Source organism: Pteropus medius, unplaced genomic scaffold, assembly GCF_902729225.1.
Source record: "Pteropus medius unplaced genomic scaffold, Ma_sr-lr_union100, whole genome shotgun sequence".
NCBI classification, from domain to species: Eukaryota; Metazoa; Chordata; class Mammalia; order Chiroptera; family Pteropodidae; genus Pteropus; species Pteropus medius.
Genome location: NW_024350326.1, coordinates 210,816 through 228,409, shown reverse-complemented (window position 1 = coordinate 228,409; position 17,594 = coordinate 210,816). Strand labels below are relative to the sequence as shown.

The 17,594-nt window shown below is 39.5% G+C and overlaps 2 protein-coding genes and 1 pseudogene across 5 annotated transcripts in view; all 3 read left to right on the top strand.

Annotated features, from left to right (window-relative positions):
* The window catches only part of LOC120583976 (zinc finger protein 432-like), a 62,260-nt gene that overhangs the window by 16,318 nt on the left and 28,348 nt on the right, over window positions 1-17,594 (top strand). The gene's annotated exons all lie outside the window — the stretch shown is intronic.
* Window positions 3,113-16,017, top strand: LOC120583988 (zinc finger protein 614-like). Its single transcript, XM_039839566.1, has 5 exons — window positions 3,113-3,546; window positions 9,483-9,700; window positions 14,208-14,334; window positions 14,612-14,707; window positions 15,040-16,017. The coding sequence occupies exons 2-5, from the start codon at window positions 9,686-9,688 to the stop codon at window positions 15,873-15,875; spliced, it is 1,074 nt and encodes a 357-aa protein (XP_039695500.1). The 5' UTR covers window positions 3,113-3,546; window positions 9,483-9,685; the 3' UTR covers window positions 15,876-16,017.
* On the top strand, window positions 5,021-5,139 carry LOC120584042 (uncharacterized; annotated as a pseudogene).

Here is a 17,594-nt window from a genome sequence, read left to right as displayed (position 1 = left end):
TAGAGTTCTAAGAAATTTTATCACATATACAGATTTCTGTACATCTCACCACAATCAGAAGGCAGAGTTGTGCCAACCCAAAGAGATGTCCTCCTGCTACCCCAGTATAGACACACTTCCCCAGACCCTGACCTATGGTGACCACTGACAGTACTCCATCACTCTAATTTTGTCATTTCAAGAATGCTATTAAAACGGAGTTATACAGTGTGTAACCTTTGAGCTAGGCTTTTAACCCCCTCTCAGCAAATTGTTTAAGATCCATCCAATTTGTTGGGTTTACACTTTTCCTTTTTGTTATTGAGTAGTATTCGTTGCTATTCTTATCCATTCACTGTTGATAGACATTTGGGTTGTTTCCGGTGTTTCACTGTTATCAATAAAAATAGTATAAACAAACGTGTAGCAATTTTGTGTCAACATAAATTTTGTCTCTCTGGGATACATACCCAGGAGTCGCAGGCTAAGTTAGTGTTTAATTTTATAAGAAACTGATGAACTTTTTCAGAGGCTATACCCATTTACGTTCCCACCAGCAGTGTATGAATGTCCAGTTGTTCCGTGACCTTTCCAGCACTTGGCACTGTCATAATCGACTCTAGCTGTCCCCTCAGGTGTGTGGTAGTATATAACAGTGGCCTTAACTTCTCTTTCTCTAACAGCGAATAATGTTCAACATCTCTGCATACATTGAGAACGCTATTGGTTAAAGTTGTCATTTTTGCTCTCGGCCATCAAACATAATTTTAAAAACTCCAAAGGAGAATAGCCTATTGTATCTGATGATATAGTTAGCCTTTCCATTCCTTTTTCTTCATTCCGGATGTTGCACGTTTCCATTCTTTCCTTTTTGTCAGTCCTTCCGTTATCAGTTCTTTGGGGGCAGGTGTGCTGACAACAAATTCTTAGTTTTCCTAGCAGGAGGGCTTGTCTTGTCTCGAACCAGAGTTATTTCCCTTGATATAATAAAGATGCTCAGTCCAGTTTACAAACGGTGAGTCTTGCTTCTAGCAAAAGAAACGGACACTTGCCATACACTCTTGTGGCAGAATTCAATCCCCAACTCCGTATTGAGTAATTCACTCCTTTAAAAATATGTTCTTGAGCATCTACGTGGTGCCAGCCACTACTTTAGACACATCAGTGAACAAAGTCACGGCCTTTATGGAGCACACAGTGCAGTGAAGGAGACTGAGTAAAATAAATAACATCATAGACTGTCAGTTCTGAAAAGCGCTATAAAGAAATATGAAGCCTAACACATAAACTGCAATGAAGGAGCTATTGTATGTAGTAAGGGTTCAAAGCAAGCTTTTCTGGGCAGATGAAATTAGAACTAAGACCTAACTGTACTGATGGGAGCCAGCCCAAATATTTGTAAGCCAGAAACACTCTAGGGCTGTTTCTGTTTTCTCTGGGCTTCCTGTCTTAGGATTCTCCTAGATGCTTATAAAATATAGAAATTCTTGTTTCGCACCCCCGACTGCCTAAACCAGAACCTCTCGGGCTGGGATCTGGGACTCTAGGTTTGTAAGATGAGCTTTCTGATATATTTAAGTTGGAACATAGCTGCCCTAAATCCTGCATTAGCGCTCCCATCACCGCCCTGACACTGTAACAGGATGGATTCTGGGGAAATAAAGCAACGAACTGGACATGAGTGCTGCCACCCAGGCACTCAGATCCTTTCCACTTATCTTTCTGTGAACCTACACATGCTGCCATTGCAAGGTCAGATCAGCTCATTCCTGAAACTGATCAGTTAGGTTCCCAGAATGCCCAGGCTGCCCTGAGCTCTCTGGACCAGATTCTGAACTCACCTCTCAGAGCTTGACATCCCAGGAGAATGGAGGTGAAGTGTAGTCCCTGAAAGTAACATAAAGTAATATAATGCTCTTATTTAGAAATTACAGAAAAAAATAAATTCTTAATGTATAGAAATTAGAAAACATAAGCAAATGAAGAAATCTTAAATCATCTATAACTGTACCTAAGAGCCAAGCATTGCTAAAAAATATTTTTCCCCAAATTTATGTAAGTATATTTCCCCAAATGAATGTAAGTATATTTTTATGAAAGAAAAATAAGACTCGGCTATATTATGCATATCTACATCGTGAGATATTCCTTTGAAACTTTTGTAAAATCAACATCTTTTGAAAATTCTAAAGTAATACATAGTTATACAAAGATGAACAATAGAGATTTGCAAACCTCGGGAATGTGAAGACTTCTTCACATTCGGGAAATATTTTATTTAACCAATCGCAATTTTCAAAAAGCAAACGTTTATGATTTGTTCCCAAAACAGTATTATAACATACATACTATCCTGCAGATCTGTTTTTTGTCCTCTGAAGGTTATCTTTCCTTATTTATACTGATAATAGTAGTACATTCTTTTTAATTGCTATAAACTGTTATGCTGAGCGGATGTTCCATAATTCATCTATCGTGGTTTTCTCTTTTTTTAAATTACAAAACCACTGTGATTAATATTAAGAAAAAATTTTACCAATAAACTGTCGTAATTAGAACTGCTGGGTCAAAGAGAATAAAAATTTTTAATTGGTTCCAGGCTGCCTTTTAAAAAGGGGGTATCTACTTAAATCCTCTACAATTAAACCCCTCTCGCCTGCCTAAAAATAACATTTTTAAGTGCGCTCTTTTCTGCTTGGGAACTATGCAAAGTATAATAATTGCATTATCTCCTAATTTCATGTTCTTAAATGCCCTGTCATCTTCATTTATTTTTGAAAGGAAACATGTATACATTTGCACCTTCCCTTCATCCCTTTCCCAACTAGAGCTAAGTATCCACTCCAACGTGGGGATTAGCATTTTTATGTGCATGTTTTTGCTCCGCCCTATTGGTTTCGCACTTTCAATGGCAGTTTTATTTCCTTATGAACTACAAAGGCCTTACCCACGCCGCGCCACAATCGCCCTCTACCCAGACTTAAAACTTTAAAGGACCTCTGCCTTGTCAACCGTGACCGCCGCCTCTCTAAAGACATATCGGCGTCTACAAGTTTCCCTAGGTCTGCGCCCATCTCTGCCGTACGGACACCTGCCTTGGTCTAAGATGGCCACGCCCTTGGTGCCCCAGAGTAACGTCTCAATTACACAGTGCAAAAAGGGCGCCGCCATCTTTTCTGGCTTCCCAGCCGCTAAGCGCGCCACGTTGGCCTCGCATAGGCATCGGCCTCCGAAATCTTACGCAGTTAGCACAGCATCGTTGACCGTCCCCACCTCGAGGTAAACGCATCGAGGTGTCCACGAATGATTGCGATTTCTCCCCATAGCCGTTACGGCCCCTCCCGTCACAATCGTCGGGGTGGGCGTGGCCACGTCACGTCATAGCGCGGGGCCCACGCTAGAACTCGGAAGTCCCGCCGTGATCCGAGGTCCTCGCGGGACTCTGTGGTGCCTGCCGGTCAGCGTCCCTAGGGACCGCGAAGGAGCCGAATCGAATAGCAGGTGGTTTGGAGCGAGGGTTCAGCCTTTGTCGCCGCCAGTGGTGTCACCGGAGAGTCTCGGGATCAGGTGAGTCGAGCTCTGGGCGCGGATTCACCAGGCACGGCCTGCGGCGTCCGTGATAACGTGAGCGTTCGTGGAGGACCGCGGTTGGGATTTTTTTGGTCACGCGTTAGTGACAGGGCCTGTGACAGGCAGTGACCAGAGTCTGAAGAAATCATCCGCCGGGAGTCCGACTCTGCCAGGGTTTGAGGTCCACGTGGATCGCCCGGCTTGCGGGACTCAGGGCTTGAGAGCCGGGCGGGGAAGTTTGTGTCGGTGAACTCCGTGCTCCGTGTCAAGGAAGCCTGGGTTAAGGAATGTCCCTGTTGGTTTCTGGGGCAGTTCGGGGTTTCACATTGCATTCATTGTAGGATTCAGTCATAGAGACGGGGGGGATTGTCACTGTTGAGACGGTCAGGGCCCTGGACAGTCACTAGGTTCGGCCCTAAACTTTGAATGCCGGAAACAGACAGGAAGACATCGTTTCCTTACTTAATGCAAACCCTCCTTCAGGTTCAAGTCCGTCCTTCCAGACCTCACTAAAAACGTTTGTGTCTCCCGCATCACCACTGTTCTCACTGTCCCCACTGTCACCGAGTAACCTAGTGACATGTTTAATGTTAAAGATGTAGTTTTTGTTGTTCTTGCCTCCAAGTTTACAGTATTTCTTTTGGATATTTCCCCTTACGGTTATTCTGAGTCACGAAAAAGCACTTTCTTTACCTTATGTTCTGTTCCGCCGTGAGAAACCTTTTTTTATTGTACTTTTTTTACATTTGGGATAATCTGTATAAGAACAATCGATTGTATCACTTAATTTCTCATTTTCAACATATTTGCATATGAGATGATAGTATACATTTTTCAATCATTGCAATAGTATCAGCATAGCTTGGTGTCTGGAATCAGATGTATGCATTTATTTAAGTAATAGTGATAAAGTACTCAGAAGTATTATAATTTCAGTAACCCGTTTTGATTTTCCGATTACACAGATTCTCCTATTCCACTTAAAAATTGTGGCCCCTCCCCCTTTTGTTTTGGTTTCAGAGATATCTGGCTATGTCTATTTCCTAACAAAATTTTTTCCTTGACACTTTTTTGCAATTACAATTGGTGTTTTTTCTGTTTCCTTTTTTTACTGTAGAAAAGGAAGTCTTTTGTTGTTAGTTTTATTGAGGTTTAATTTACATACCATACAATTGCGGTGATTTTAACTGAATTTCTAGAGTTGTTCGACCATCAGCACAATCCAATTTTAAAATAGTTTCATCATCCTCGATAGTCTTTGTCCTCTATACTCTCAGCCTCCACTCCTACCCACAGCTGTGCATAACCAGTGATCATCTTCCTGCCTCTCTTAATTTGCAATTTCTGGACATTTCATATAAACAGTCATAAAATATATATAGTCTTGTGGTTGCTTTTTTTCATTTAGCATATTTTTGAGGTCTACATTATGATTATTACCAAGCTTCCCATTTTTAAAGTGATTTATTGAGTCTACTGCCATGCTACCCTGAACAAGCCCGCTCCCGTCTGATCTCCAGAGCTAAGCAGGGTCGGGCCTGGTTAGTACTTGGATGGGAGACCACCTAGGAAGACCAGGTGCTGTAGGTGTAAAAAATAAAAAAATAAGGGATAGTAAGCTGACAAGGTCCTTGCAATCTGTGAGGTCAACCAAGGGCTGCCTTGCCTAAAAAAATAATAATAATAAAATAAAGTGATTTATTGAAGCAAAATTGAATATAATAAGCTATACATACTTAAATCGTATAGATTGGTAAATTTGACATATATATTCATGGAACTACCACCACAATGAAGATGGTGAACTTACCCATCACCTCTAAAAGTTTCTTTGTGCCCCTTCTAAATCCATTTCTCTCATATTTCCCCTCCCTTCCCTGAGCAACCACGGATCTGTTTTTCATTACTAAAGTTTATATTTTTAAAAGATTAAAATGAAATCATACTGTATATACTCATTTTTATTCTGATTTGTTTCCATCAACATTAATATTTTGAGATTCATCTCTGTTTGTATCAATAGTTCCTTTTTGTTGCTTGGTATTCCATTGTAGGAATACCATTTATTCTCATGAGTTTATTAAGTCACCCATTGATGGGCAATTGTGTTTTCAATTTTTAGCTATTACAAATAAAGCTCTGAACACTCATGTTCAAGTCTATATTTACATATGTTTTCCTGTATCATGGGTAAAAATCTCTAGGAATTGAATGGCTAAGTCATGGGTTGTTTGGTGTCTTCACTTCCTTTCCAACACTTCATATTGTCACTCTATTTTTAGACATCCTGATAGGTATGAAGCAGTACTTTGTACTTTTTGATTTATTTATTTTTTTACCCCCTTGCACTTTTAATTTGTATTTGCCTAATGATGGCTAACGATGTTGAATATCTTTTCATGTGCTTATTTGTCATCCATATATTCCTTGGTGAGGTACCTGTCTAGGTCTTTTGCAATTTTCTGTTGTATTTTCTTGTTGAGTTTTGAGAATTTGTTATATATTCTGGGTACAGGTCATTCTTTACCAGTCATGTGCTTTGCAAAGATTTTCTCCTAGTCTTTGACTTGCCTTTCAATGTTCTCTTAACAATATGTTTTGAAGAGCTGGTGGAGTTAGTTTTTATGAAGTCTAATGTATGAACTTTTTTTAAAATGTATTATTCTTTTGGTGTACCGCGTCCAGCAAGTGATAAATCCTGCCACGTCCAGCGTGGCTCTGGAAAATATAACTGAGTGGGAACGGTGGGAGATGAAGAAAAGAAAGAAGACAGAAAGCAGGGATCGGGAGGTCCAAAGTCCACCAAATGGTGAACAATGGCCCAGTTTTATTTTTGCAAGCTGCTTTTGTACAAGAACATACTAGTTGGCATAAGCAGTTTCCTTTAGGCATAATAACACTGTTTCTTCTACTTTTTCCAAACCATATCGTATCATGACCTTCAGCTCGTTTGCCTGCCTGTGGCTATATCTGTACTTTCTTGTTCTCAGAAAGAGTTTGCGGAGGCGAGGTAACCCTTGGTTGCCCTTGCAGACTGTAAGGACCTTATCAGCTTACAATCTGCTCTCCACAGTGTTGTACCTAAGAAATCTGTTCCTAACCAAAGATCAGAGGATTTTCTCCTATGTTTCTTCTAGGAGTTTAGAGGGGTTTTTTTTTTTTTTTAGGGTTTTCATTTAGGCTTATTATCCATTTCAAGTTATGTATATGGTGCAATGTTGGCTCCAAGTTCTTTTTTTTCTTTTTTCCGTTTTTGCATATGCGTGTACACTCGTTCCAACATTTGTTGAAAAGCCTTTCCTCTCTCCACTGTAGCACCTTCTCACCTTTGTAAAATGTCAGTTGACCTTATATGCGTGGATCTTATTCTGGACTCTGTCATAGAGTCCATTCTTTGTCGATTTTGACATGAATAGCACCCCATCTTAATTACTGTAGCTCAGTAAAAATTCTTGAAATCGAGTAGTATCAACTCACCAACCTTATTCTTTTTCACAGTTGTTTGGCTATTCTAGACCCTTTGCATTTCTGAATTTAACAATGATACTCTCCGTTTCTACAGGAAAGCCTGCTGTGATTATGGTTGGGATTTTATGACTCTATAGACCAATTCTGGAGAATGGTCTATTTGGTTCATGTGAGAAAATGGTTCATTTTCTGACATGAGCAAGATACCCATTTATTAAAGTCTTAAAATTTTCTCAGTAGATATAGTTTTCAAAAGGTCTTTTACATTTTCGGTAATGTTTTTTATAAGTATTTCACATTTTTTTTGATGGCATTGTAAATAGTAGTAAGTTTTTAAAAACTAAATGATCTCTTAAAATGAGTTGGGAGATATCCTCTCTTCGATTTTCATCCTGAATAATCCATTGGTAGCATATAATGTATTTTGCTGATCAAACTCAGTGAAATTGTTTTCAGTTTGAGACTATTATGATTAATGTTGCTATATACATTCCAGCACAATTTGGACATGTTTTCCTTTCTGTTCGTTAAATTTCTCTGAGTGGCATGGCTGGTTCATAAGATAAGTATATGTGTAACGTTTTTAAAAGTTTCCGAAGTGCCTTTACCACTTTACATTTCCACCATCATTGAGTGAGAGTTCCAGTTCCTCCACATTCTTATTAACATTTGCAGTTGTTAGTCTTTTTGATCATAGTCATTTTAGTTGGTATGTACTAGGATTTCATTATCATCTTTATTTTCCTAATGACAGATAATGTTGATCATTTTTTACATGCTTGTAGACATTCATACGTCTTCTCAAGAGTAATGTCCATGCGAGTTTTTCTCATTTTCTAAATGGGTTTGGTTTCTTAAATTATTTATAGAGTTATTTATACATTTGTATATGACTTACAAATATTTTCTCCCCGTCCATACCTTACCTTTCTTTTTGCTTTACAATATCTTTTTAATTTAATTTTATTTTATATTAGTTTCAGGTGTACAGCCCTTTGGCTAGACATTTATATAATTTATCAAGTGATTCCCCATTTACTCTAGTACCCACTTGGCACTGTCCATAGCCATTACAATATTATTTACTGTATTCCCAATGCTGTACTCCACATCCCCATGACTGTTTTGTATACTAATTTGTACTTCTTAATCCCCTCACCTTTTTCACCCAGCTCCCAACCCCCTCCCATCTAGCAATCACCTGTTTGCTCTCTGTATCTATGAGCCTGTTTTCATTTTGTTTGTTTAGTTTGTTCCTTAGATTCCACATATAAGTGAAGTCATATAGTATTTGTCTTTATCTGACTTATTTCACATAGCGTAAAATCCTCTAGGTCCATCCATGTCATTGCAAATGGTAAGATCTCATTTTGTTTTCATAGCTCAGTAATATTGCGTTGTATATATGTAACGTAACATTTTTATCCAGTCATCTATTGATGGGGACTTAGGTTGCTTATAATGTCTTTCGATATGCAAAATTTAATGCAATTGATCAATTTTCTTTATGGTTTGCTGGTTTAATGACATGTCTAAGAATTCTCTGCCTAACCCAAGGGCATGAGAAATGTCTCCTATGTTTGCTGCAAGGTAGTGTGTGTATGTATGAGTATAGATATAGATATGACTTCATTTTTTAGAGCAATTTTATATTCACAGCAACACTGAGTGAGAAGTACGTAGACATCCCATATACTCCCTTTTCCCTACAAGCACAACCTTTTTCACTGTCAACGTCCTGCACCAGAGTAGTGGGTTTGTTACAATCGTTTAACATATTAACACATTATCACCCAAAGTATGGAATTTGTGTTAGGATTTGCTCTTAGTGTTGTATGTTTTATGGTTTTTGATGAATGTATAATGACATGTATCCACCATTTAGTATCACACGGAATAGTTTGATTACTCTAAAAATACTCTGGGTTCTGCCCATTCATCTTTTCCTCCCTGTAACTCCTGGCAGTCGGTAATTTTTTTTTTACTGTCTCATTAGTTTTGCCTTTTCCAGAATGTCATATAGTTCGAATTGTACAGTCTGTAGCCTTTTTAGATTGGCTTCTTTCACTTAACATGCATTTTAAGGTTTCTTCTTGTCTTTTCACATCTTGATAGCTCATTTCTTTTTAGTGCTGAATAATATTCTGTTGTCTAGATAGATAAAGCTGCTATAAACATTTATGATCAAGTTTTTTAGTGGACACGAGTTTTCAGCTCATTTTGGTAAATACCAAAGAATGTGGTCATTGGATCATATGGTAAGAATATGTTTAAGTTTTGTAAGAAACTGCCAAACCGACTTATGTTCTATTATAGACATTGCTCTAGAGTGTGAAAGCTTCTGGGTCACCGAGTAAAAGAACAGTTGGAAATACTGTGGTCCTTTATTTAAGGTAAATACATAGCAGCAGTGACAACATCTGGGCCCAGAGAGAATGTGCACTCAAAGTCCATTTGCTCTTCAGCCCACAGGTCCTGGCTCCCCATGAGCAGAGACATCAAGTAAAGGAATGAAGGAAGGAAGAGGAGGTTCTTGGACTTGGGTATCATCATTTCTGGGGACAGCTTTAACTGTACACCACAATTTCTGACTCTAAGAACTTCATGGCAGATACAGAAGAGGCAAAAGACATCCACGTTACTCATTATTTCCTGAGCACAGAAGAAAATGATGGCGGCCCAGGTAAATTTTGGTTTGTTACACCTTTCCTTTGTTTCCTGACAGATATGCGGTCACTTGGAAAAAAAATCAATTCAAAAAATAAAAGAAGTCTTAATTGGAATAGTTGGGTTCTGGGAGAAATTAACTTAGACTGAGTTCAAAATCAGGGCAAAGTGGGATCAGGAATATATTGTTCTGGGGGGTGGCGTCATATTAAATAACTAATATTGGAACATAACACATGAGTGTGGTGAACACTGTGGGTTACGTTAGCTGTCACTTTGCATCTCACTTTGCTGTCACTAAGCTCTGTGTTCTGTGAGCTGTTCTAGCAAATGATCAAGCCCAAGGAGTAGGTTGTGGGAACCTCCGATCTGTAGTCAACTCAGACAGGAGGTTACCTGGAGACCCACTGCTTGTGATCAATATCTGAAGTAGGAGCAGTCTTACGAGACTGAGCCCTTAACCTGTTGGGTCTGTGCTCACTCTAGGCGGTCAGTGACAGAATTTCTACACACATTCTGCGTGAGTGCGGAAAGGAAAATGGAAGTGAGTTTTCCCCCAACAGGTGCCTAACAATTTGCTCCAAAACTTAGCAACTTCAAATGCATGGTTCTTATCTCACACTGTCTGCGGGTCAGTAATATTGGCATGGCTTAGCTGGTCCATGTTTTTTTTTACCCACAACACCTCTGCCACCAAATGAGAAAGTTTTTTTCTTCCTGACTACAAATATGTGGTCTCTTTTCCAATACCACTTCTCCAACTCTCTGACATTAAAGAGCTAGTGTCAGATTCCACGGATTTAAGGGTTCAGGCCTGCAAGAATGACCCCCATATCAGATGCAGATGCTAGTTACAAGCCTTGGACTTCCTGTACTTCTGACCGACTGGCTATAAATCTGGGGTTTCCACAGTTCCTTCCTCAGGTTCGATAATTGGCTAGAACAACTCACAGAACTCAGGAAAGCACTTCACTTACATCTACCGGTTTATTATGAATGATACAACTGAGGAACAGTCACATGGGAGAGATGCATCGGGCATGGAAGCATGCCGATCTTTCAGCACCTCAGTGTGTTCAACGACTTGGAAGCTTGGTAGACCTGTAGTTTTATGGAAGTCTCATTACTTAGGCATGGTGGATTAAACCATCGGCTATTGGGATTGAGCTCAATCTCCAGCCTCTCTTCCCTCTCTGGAGGTTGCTGGGGTAGGGCTGCAAGTTCCAACCCTTTAATCAATGGTTTGTTCCTCTGGCAAGTGACCCCCACCCAGAAGCTGACCTACCCCGTCTCCCCTACCAGTCATCTCATTCGCATACAAAAAATACTCATCACTGGAGATTCTAAGCATTTCAGGACCTATACTACCAGGAACCAAGAACAAAGACCAACTATTAATTTTTTATCATATTACTTCTGGGTACTTTGTTTCACAGTCTTTCGTGAGGCTGCAATCGAGGTGTCAGACAGGGTGGAGTCTGAGCCAAAGGCTCAAGTGGGGAAGGATGCACTTTTAAGCTCGTTTACGTGGCCATTGGCGGGATTCATTTACAGAATGGCTGACGAAATGAGACCCTCAGATTCTACCTGTCTGCTCATGTAAAACCACTCTTAGTTCCCTGCCAGGTGGGTCTTCCCAAAATGCCACCTTGTTTCATCAAAGTTACCAAAAGACGATTCTCTTAGCAAGATGGATGTCACGTATAGCCTAATTGTAAAAGTGGCATCTTGTCACTTTGCTGTATTTTTTTTTTCTTTAGAAACAGTTTACTAGATCATTTTATGCTCGAGGGTAGGGGGCTACACGGGGGGCATAAATACCTAGTGCATAACAATGAATTTGGCTCACCTGTGTCTCTGATTTCTGGGAAGGAACCTTTAAACCCTTGGAATTACTCACGTGATAGGACTGTCTTTGTCATTCATCCTGGGCCACAGGGACACTTTATAGTTTATGCTAATGAGATGACTCAGGGGCCCTAGATAATTTGTACTAATGAGATAGGATGAGGGCTATCCAAGCCAGAAAGACTAACCATATAATTAAGAGGATCGTGGCTCTTTTTTTTTTGGAGGGGGTGTCTTGTGAAAGGCTTTATGGAAGAGGGTCCATTCTAGTTGGGTTTGACAGATGGAGAATATGCAAACATGATAGAGTATGGGCATTCTCCCATAGGTTAAAGGGATAACCAATAGTTCAGGATGCGGGAGTGTAGCGTGTATGTATGTAGTGGGTAGGGAGGGGAAGATATCTGAAATAAGGCTGGATGGGGAGTTAGAGGGAACAGTGCTGAAAGCTTTGCCTTTTGCTCTCTAGATAAGGGGAGACAAATATTCTGAGCAATAGAATACTGTAGAATCTGTTGCAAGTGAAGATGTCAGTGGTAGGAGTATATCATGGATGGCTTTGAAAGGAGGAGAAACTAAAGCTGGTGATCTAGTCGGATGCTCTTGTAATAATCTTAGCCGATGGTGATGAAGTCCTGAACTAGCGAAAGCAGTGAAAATCGAAAGGTGAGGTTAATAGGAAAAGCATTTCTGCAATAGATTCCATAAGCTTAGAAAGAGACAGAGGTAGGCATTGGACACTTGGGAGGAACATTGATTTATTCAGTAAAATTTCGTAGGGTACTTAATATGTGTCAGAAATTCTGTTGTGGGCTAGAAATACAAATATGGATATCATAGTCCAAAACCGAAAAACTTCACAGTCTAATCAAGTATAGGAATATAAACAAGTATCACACAAAGTAATTCAGGTACCACATCTATCTATCATCAATCTACCTGTTATCTGTTTATCTGTCATCTTTCTCAAGGAATGGGGATATGAAAGAGATGACTTACTGTCATGCTGTTTTAACTGGTGCTTAAGAGATAAATAGAATTTTGATAAATGAGATGAGGTTGATGAGATACTGAGACATAGAGAAGAGCTTTTACAAGCACACAGTGAATTAAAATACATGGTGTGTTTCTAGAGTTTCTGAGCAGTTGGGGAGGACAACAGGGCCACCTGATCAAAGGTAAGGAAAAACATTGGCTCCATTGTGACCAATATAAGATGAAACGTTTATAGTTTATTTGAAACTGGTCATAAAGCATAGCTGAGTGTAGAAAGAGGTTAGAAGGTGATTGAGGATTTTAGTATGGGTAATTGAGATGCTGCTGCCATTAACTGAGACAGAAAACACAGCCTGAAAAACAGGATTTATGCAAGAAAGGGTAAGTGATGATAGCAACAGCTAATATTTACCGAGCATTTATGTACCAGGCTTATTCTAGTACCTTGTGTGAATTAACTCTTTAACCCTCACAATTGGGTAATAAAATAGATACTCCCATAATCTCCATTTTACAGATGAAGACGTTAAAGCACAGAAAGCTTAAGTAACTTGTCCAGGTCTTCACAGGTACTAAGAAGCAGGGTCTGAATTTGAACCCAGACAATATGATTCAAGAAAATGTATTCTTAACTTTATATTGCCTACCCTTGTATTTAACTTTGGACATATGGAGCTTTGGGTAAATTTGGAATTTGGAAGGATGAGAAGAGGTCTAAGGTAAAGATGTGGAAGTGAATGTCAGTAACATAGAGTAATAGGTTATCAATGTAAGAAACATCCAAACCTGTAGAGATTTTTTAATTGAGTTTATTGGATCCAAACTGATGACATATGCTGGGGAGCAAGATCTCAAATGCTCCCAAGAGGGTCGTGGCTTTTGAGCCACGTGATTTCAGTCTGATCTCCAGAAGGGGAAGGACCTGGAGATTTAGTCCAGCCATGTGGTCAACAATTCAATAAATCCTACATATGTAAGGAAACCTCAGTAAAAACTCTGGACACTGAAGAATAGATGAGCTTCCTTGGTTGCTAATACTCTTGAGTACTGTCACACAATGTGACCGAGTGGAGATAATGCTGTCCAGTACTCCAGGAGGAGAGTCATGCATTTCAATACCAAATGGCCTTCGTGTCTGGCCTTTTGGGCACGAAAATCAGGACCTTGAAGATAATCCATTCTTTTCCACGGTTGGTTCTGTTATAGGTAATCTGTCTTTTGTCTCAGTGCTTTTTAGAGTTTCCCTTTGCATATGTGTGTATACATGTTTGTTTATTAGAAGTTTTTATTTTTCTCCAAATCTTCTAATCCACTTTAATAGTCTTTTTTGCTTTAGACATATCTTGTATGGTTTCTGTTATTCTTTTACATTTATTAAAACACTATCTTGCAAATTCTGGATACGGAGTCTGGTCATAGTTGAGTCTCATAATGGCTGTGAGATTTCGTGAGAATACTGGAATATTTATTTGTCCCGATGTTATTTGCTTATTTCTGTATTTGGAAATAGGTGCTAAACTATACAGATAGAAAGATAGGATTTTGTTTCCAATAAAATATATTTGAGAAAAGTATACAGATGCTGCTTATGTAGTGAAAATTAGAACACTTTCCCTCGTGCATCTCCCATCTTAATAAAAGGAGGTAGCATCGTATTAAACAGGACCATGTTATTACAGGAATTGTTGAAACCAGAGGATGTGGCTGTGGAGTTCAATCGGGAGGAGTGGCAGCTCCTGGCCCCTGATCAGAAAGACCTGTATCGGGATGTGATGTTGGAGAACTATTACAATCTGATGTCACTGGGTAAGGATAGTTTCCTGTATCACTTAAAGGTGTTCAGTCACTGGCCTTTCCTCTGTCACTCGATGAAAGCTTTGCAGTGACTGTGGTATTCTGAAGAGTCAGATTTTCAGTACTTTTCTGGCCCCAAACAAAGGGGTATAATTTCCTCTATACTGAAAGAGAACTTTTACTTCACATATGAGAAATTGTTTTATCTCTAAAATGTAGTATTTTCCCATCTTCACATACCATACCCCAAGTCACTGTATCAAAATCTTTTACTATTTCTCATGAACAGGGTATCAAACCAAGAAACCAAATGCACTCCCAAAGTTGGAACATGGAGAAGAACCACAGCTAATAGAAGATGAACTCCAGAATGGAACCTGTCCAGGTGAGTGAGTGTGAACCAGCAAGGGAGTGGCTATGGAAGTCATCTTCTAGTCATTAGTCGCAGGGGTCACAGCTGTGAGGGTGTCTGAGGAAACCCAGACAGCTCCTTCACGTATGCATCTCCCCAAATGAGAACTCTTTTTCTCTGTGGGTGTTTCCCTTTAAATATACTCCTCGTCTTTTCTAAGATCTGATACTTTTTCATCTTATATCTTAATAATTTTCTTTTATACTGCGATTATATGATTGACAATAAAGAGCCAGCCCCCATCACATTATCTTTAAGCACTTTTATCCTAAGATATTCTCATGAAAGACTTTCTTTTCCCCTAGGAATTGGGAAAGTTGACAGTCGTCTGCAAGAACACTCTCAAAACCAAAGATTTCTCAAGAGCATGCAGCAAAATGCATTGAACAGTGAACAGAATGCATTTAGAAATACTGTTCACCTGAGCAAAACAAATTTAGCCCTTATGCAAAATCACATGTTGGACTTATGTAGGAAAGCTTTGAAGTCAAGTTTAAGTTTAGTTAAGCAGGAAGGAAGAGACGAAATAAAGAACTCCACTGAGCTGAATGGAGATGGAAAGTCCTTTCTACATGGTAATCATGAACAGTTGTACACTGGAACCAAATTCCCCGAAAGTGCAAAACACATCAGCACTAAATTCCAAGTCTTTAAGTACCAGAGGGCTCACAAAATAGAGATACCCCAAGCATACATTGAAGGTGAGAAAACCTGCATCAGGAAGTCACAGCAACTTTGCCATGAGAGCATTCATACAGGAGAGCAATCCCATGGGTATGATCCGTCGGAGAAATCTTTCTCCAGAAATGTCATGCTCACTAAACATCAGAAAACTCAAACACAAGACAAAGTCTCTTTAACCAATGAATACAGAAAGGGCTCTACTATGAAAAGCGGTCTCATCACACATCAGCAAACCCATACAGGAGAGAAATCCTATATTTGCAGTGAGTGTGGGAAGGGCTTCACCATGAAGCGCTATCTGATCGCACATCAGCGAACTCATAGTGGAGAGAAACCTTATGTATGCAGTGACTGTGGGAAAGGTTTCACCGTGAAGAGCAATCTCATTGTGCATCAGCGAACTCACACAGGAGAGAAGCCTATATATGCAGTGAGTGTGGGAAAGGCTTCACCATGAAGCGTTACCTTGTTGTACATCAGCGAACTCACACTGGAGAGAAACCCTATATATGTGATGAGTGTGGAAAAGGCTTCACTGTGAAGAGTAATCTCATTGTTCATCAGCGATCACATACAGGAGAAAAATCTTATATATGCAGTGAGTGTGGAAAAGGCTTCACTGTGAAGCGCACACTCGTTATACATCAGCGAACTCACACAGGAGAGAAATCGTACATATGTGATGAGTGTGGAAAAGGCTTCACCACAAAGCGCACTCTCATTATACATCAGCGAACTCACACAGGAGAGAAACCCTATGAATGCAATGACTGTGGTAAGGCCTTCAGCCAGAAGATATGCCTCATACAACATGAGAGATGTCATACAGGAAAGACGCCATTTGTATGTAATGAGTGTGGAAAACCCTATTCTCACAAATATGGTCTCATTACTCATCAGAGAATTCACACGGGAGAGAAACCCTATGAGTGCAAGGAATGTGGGAAAGCCTTCACCACAAAGTCAGTACTCAATGTCCATCAAAGAACTCATACAGGAGAGAGACCCTATGGATGCAGCGACTGTGAGAAAGCCTTCTCTCACTTGTCAAACCTTGTCAAACATAAGAAAATGCACACAAGAGAAATGAGTAGAGTCCGTCAAGTTGGAAAGTCCTTTAACAGAGAATCAGCTCATTACTATTGAGTGAATTCAAGCGGAACGAAAACCCTTTTAATGCAGCGACTGGAAATGCCATCAGCATTTCTAGCAGATTGGAATGCAGTCATGGTACTTTTGTCAGTTGTGTGCTCTGAGGAGATTAAGGAATTTGCCCAGGAGATAACCCTGGTAAATACAGTGACCGTGGTAGTGCCTTTAGTGATCCTTACCTCACATTTTCTGTCAATGAAAACATGTTGGGGGGAAAAAAAAAAAAGAAAGCAAGCATGTTGGAAAAACTGATACATTCAACGTGGAGATGCCTTTCCAGCTTAATTATATATGTGAAAAGTGTTTACCAAAACAAATTCTGTGAATGCAGAGATTAGCAGAGTCTTCAGTGGGAAGATAAACTTATTGTCAGGAACGTCTCAGTTCATCAGTGAGCTCACTGTTCATAGAAATATGAAAAAAAAAGAATATGACCATTGGAAAGCATTTACCCAGAAAGAAGACCCCGGAGTTCACACTGGAGAAAAATTTTAAGAGGACAGTATGTATATGGCAGGATTTCATGGGTACATTCTGCCCCATCATTGGTCAGGAAATCATATAGAAATTAAAACTTTATGAACATGCTAAATGTAGAGCATCTTTAGTCAGATATCAGAGAACTCACAAAGGAAAGAAATTCTGTGAAATGATGATGTTTGAGTGCTTTTTGTTACAAGTCTAACCTCATTATACATCAGATGATTCATCTGATGTGCATTTTCAGACAATACTTGGAACCTCCTTTCTTGTTGCCTTTGTCAGTAATGCCATAGTTTTAAAAAGTTTGCTCTACGCACCCCTGGTTAATTTTCGTTGTTATATACCATATAGGAATGTTCTATAGAGTGTTCTATAGCCACCCCATGTTGTATGATTAGCTGTTACCTTTGGCTTTAAACTTCGCTGTAAATTTAGCATACTGAAGTACCTTAAAGGGAAACTGAATATTTTAAATGTATAAATATAACACCTTTATATTTCTTAACTAAATTTATAAGTATGGCCAAATATTTTACAAAAC

Bases quoted from the DNA above. Each gene is read 5' to 3' on its own strand.
- LOC120583988 (XM_039839566.1), top strand. The intron at 14,335-14,611 runs GTAAGGATAGTT...TCTCATGAACAG, and splicing joins TTACAATCTGATGTCACTGG to GGTATCAAACCAAGAAACCA. The intron at 14,708-15,039 runs GTGAGTGAGTGT...CTTTTCCCCTAG, and splicing joins CCAGAATGGAACCTGTCCAG to GAATTGGGAAAGTTGACAGT.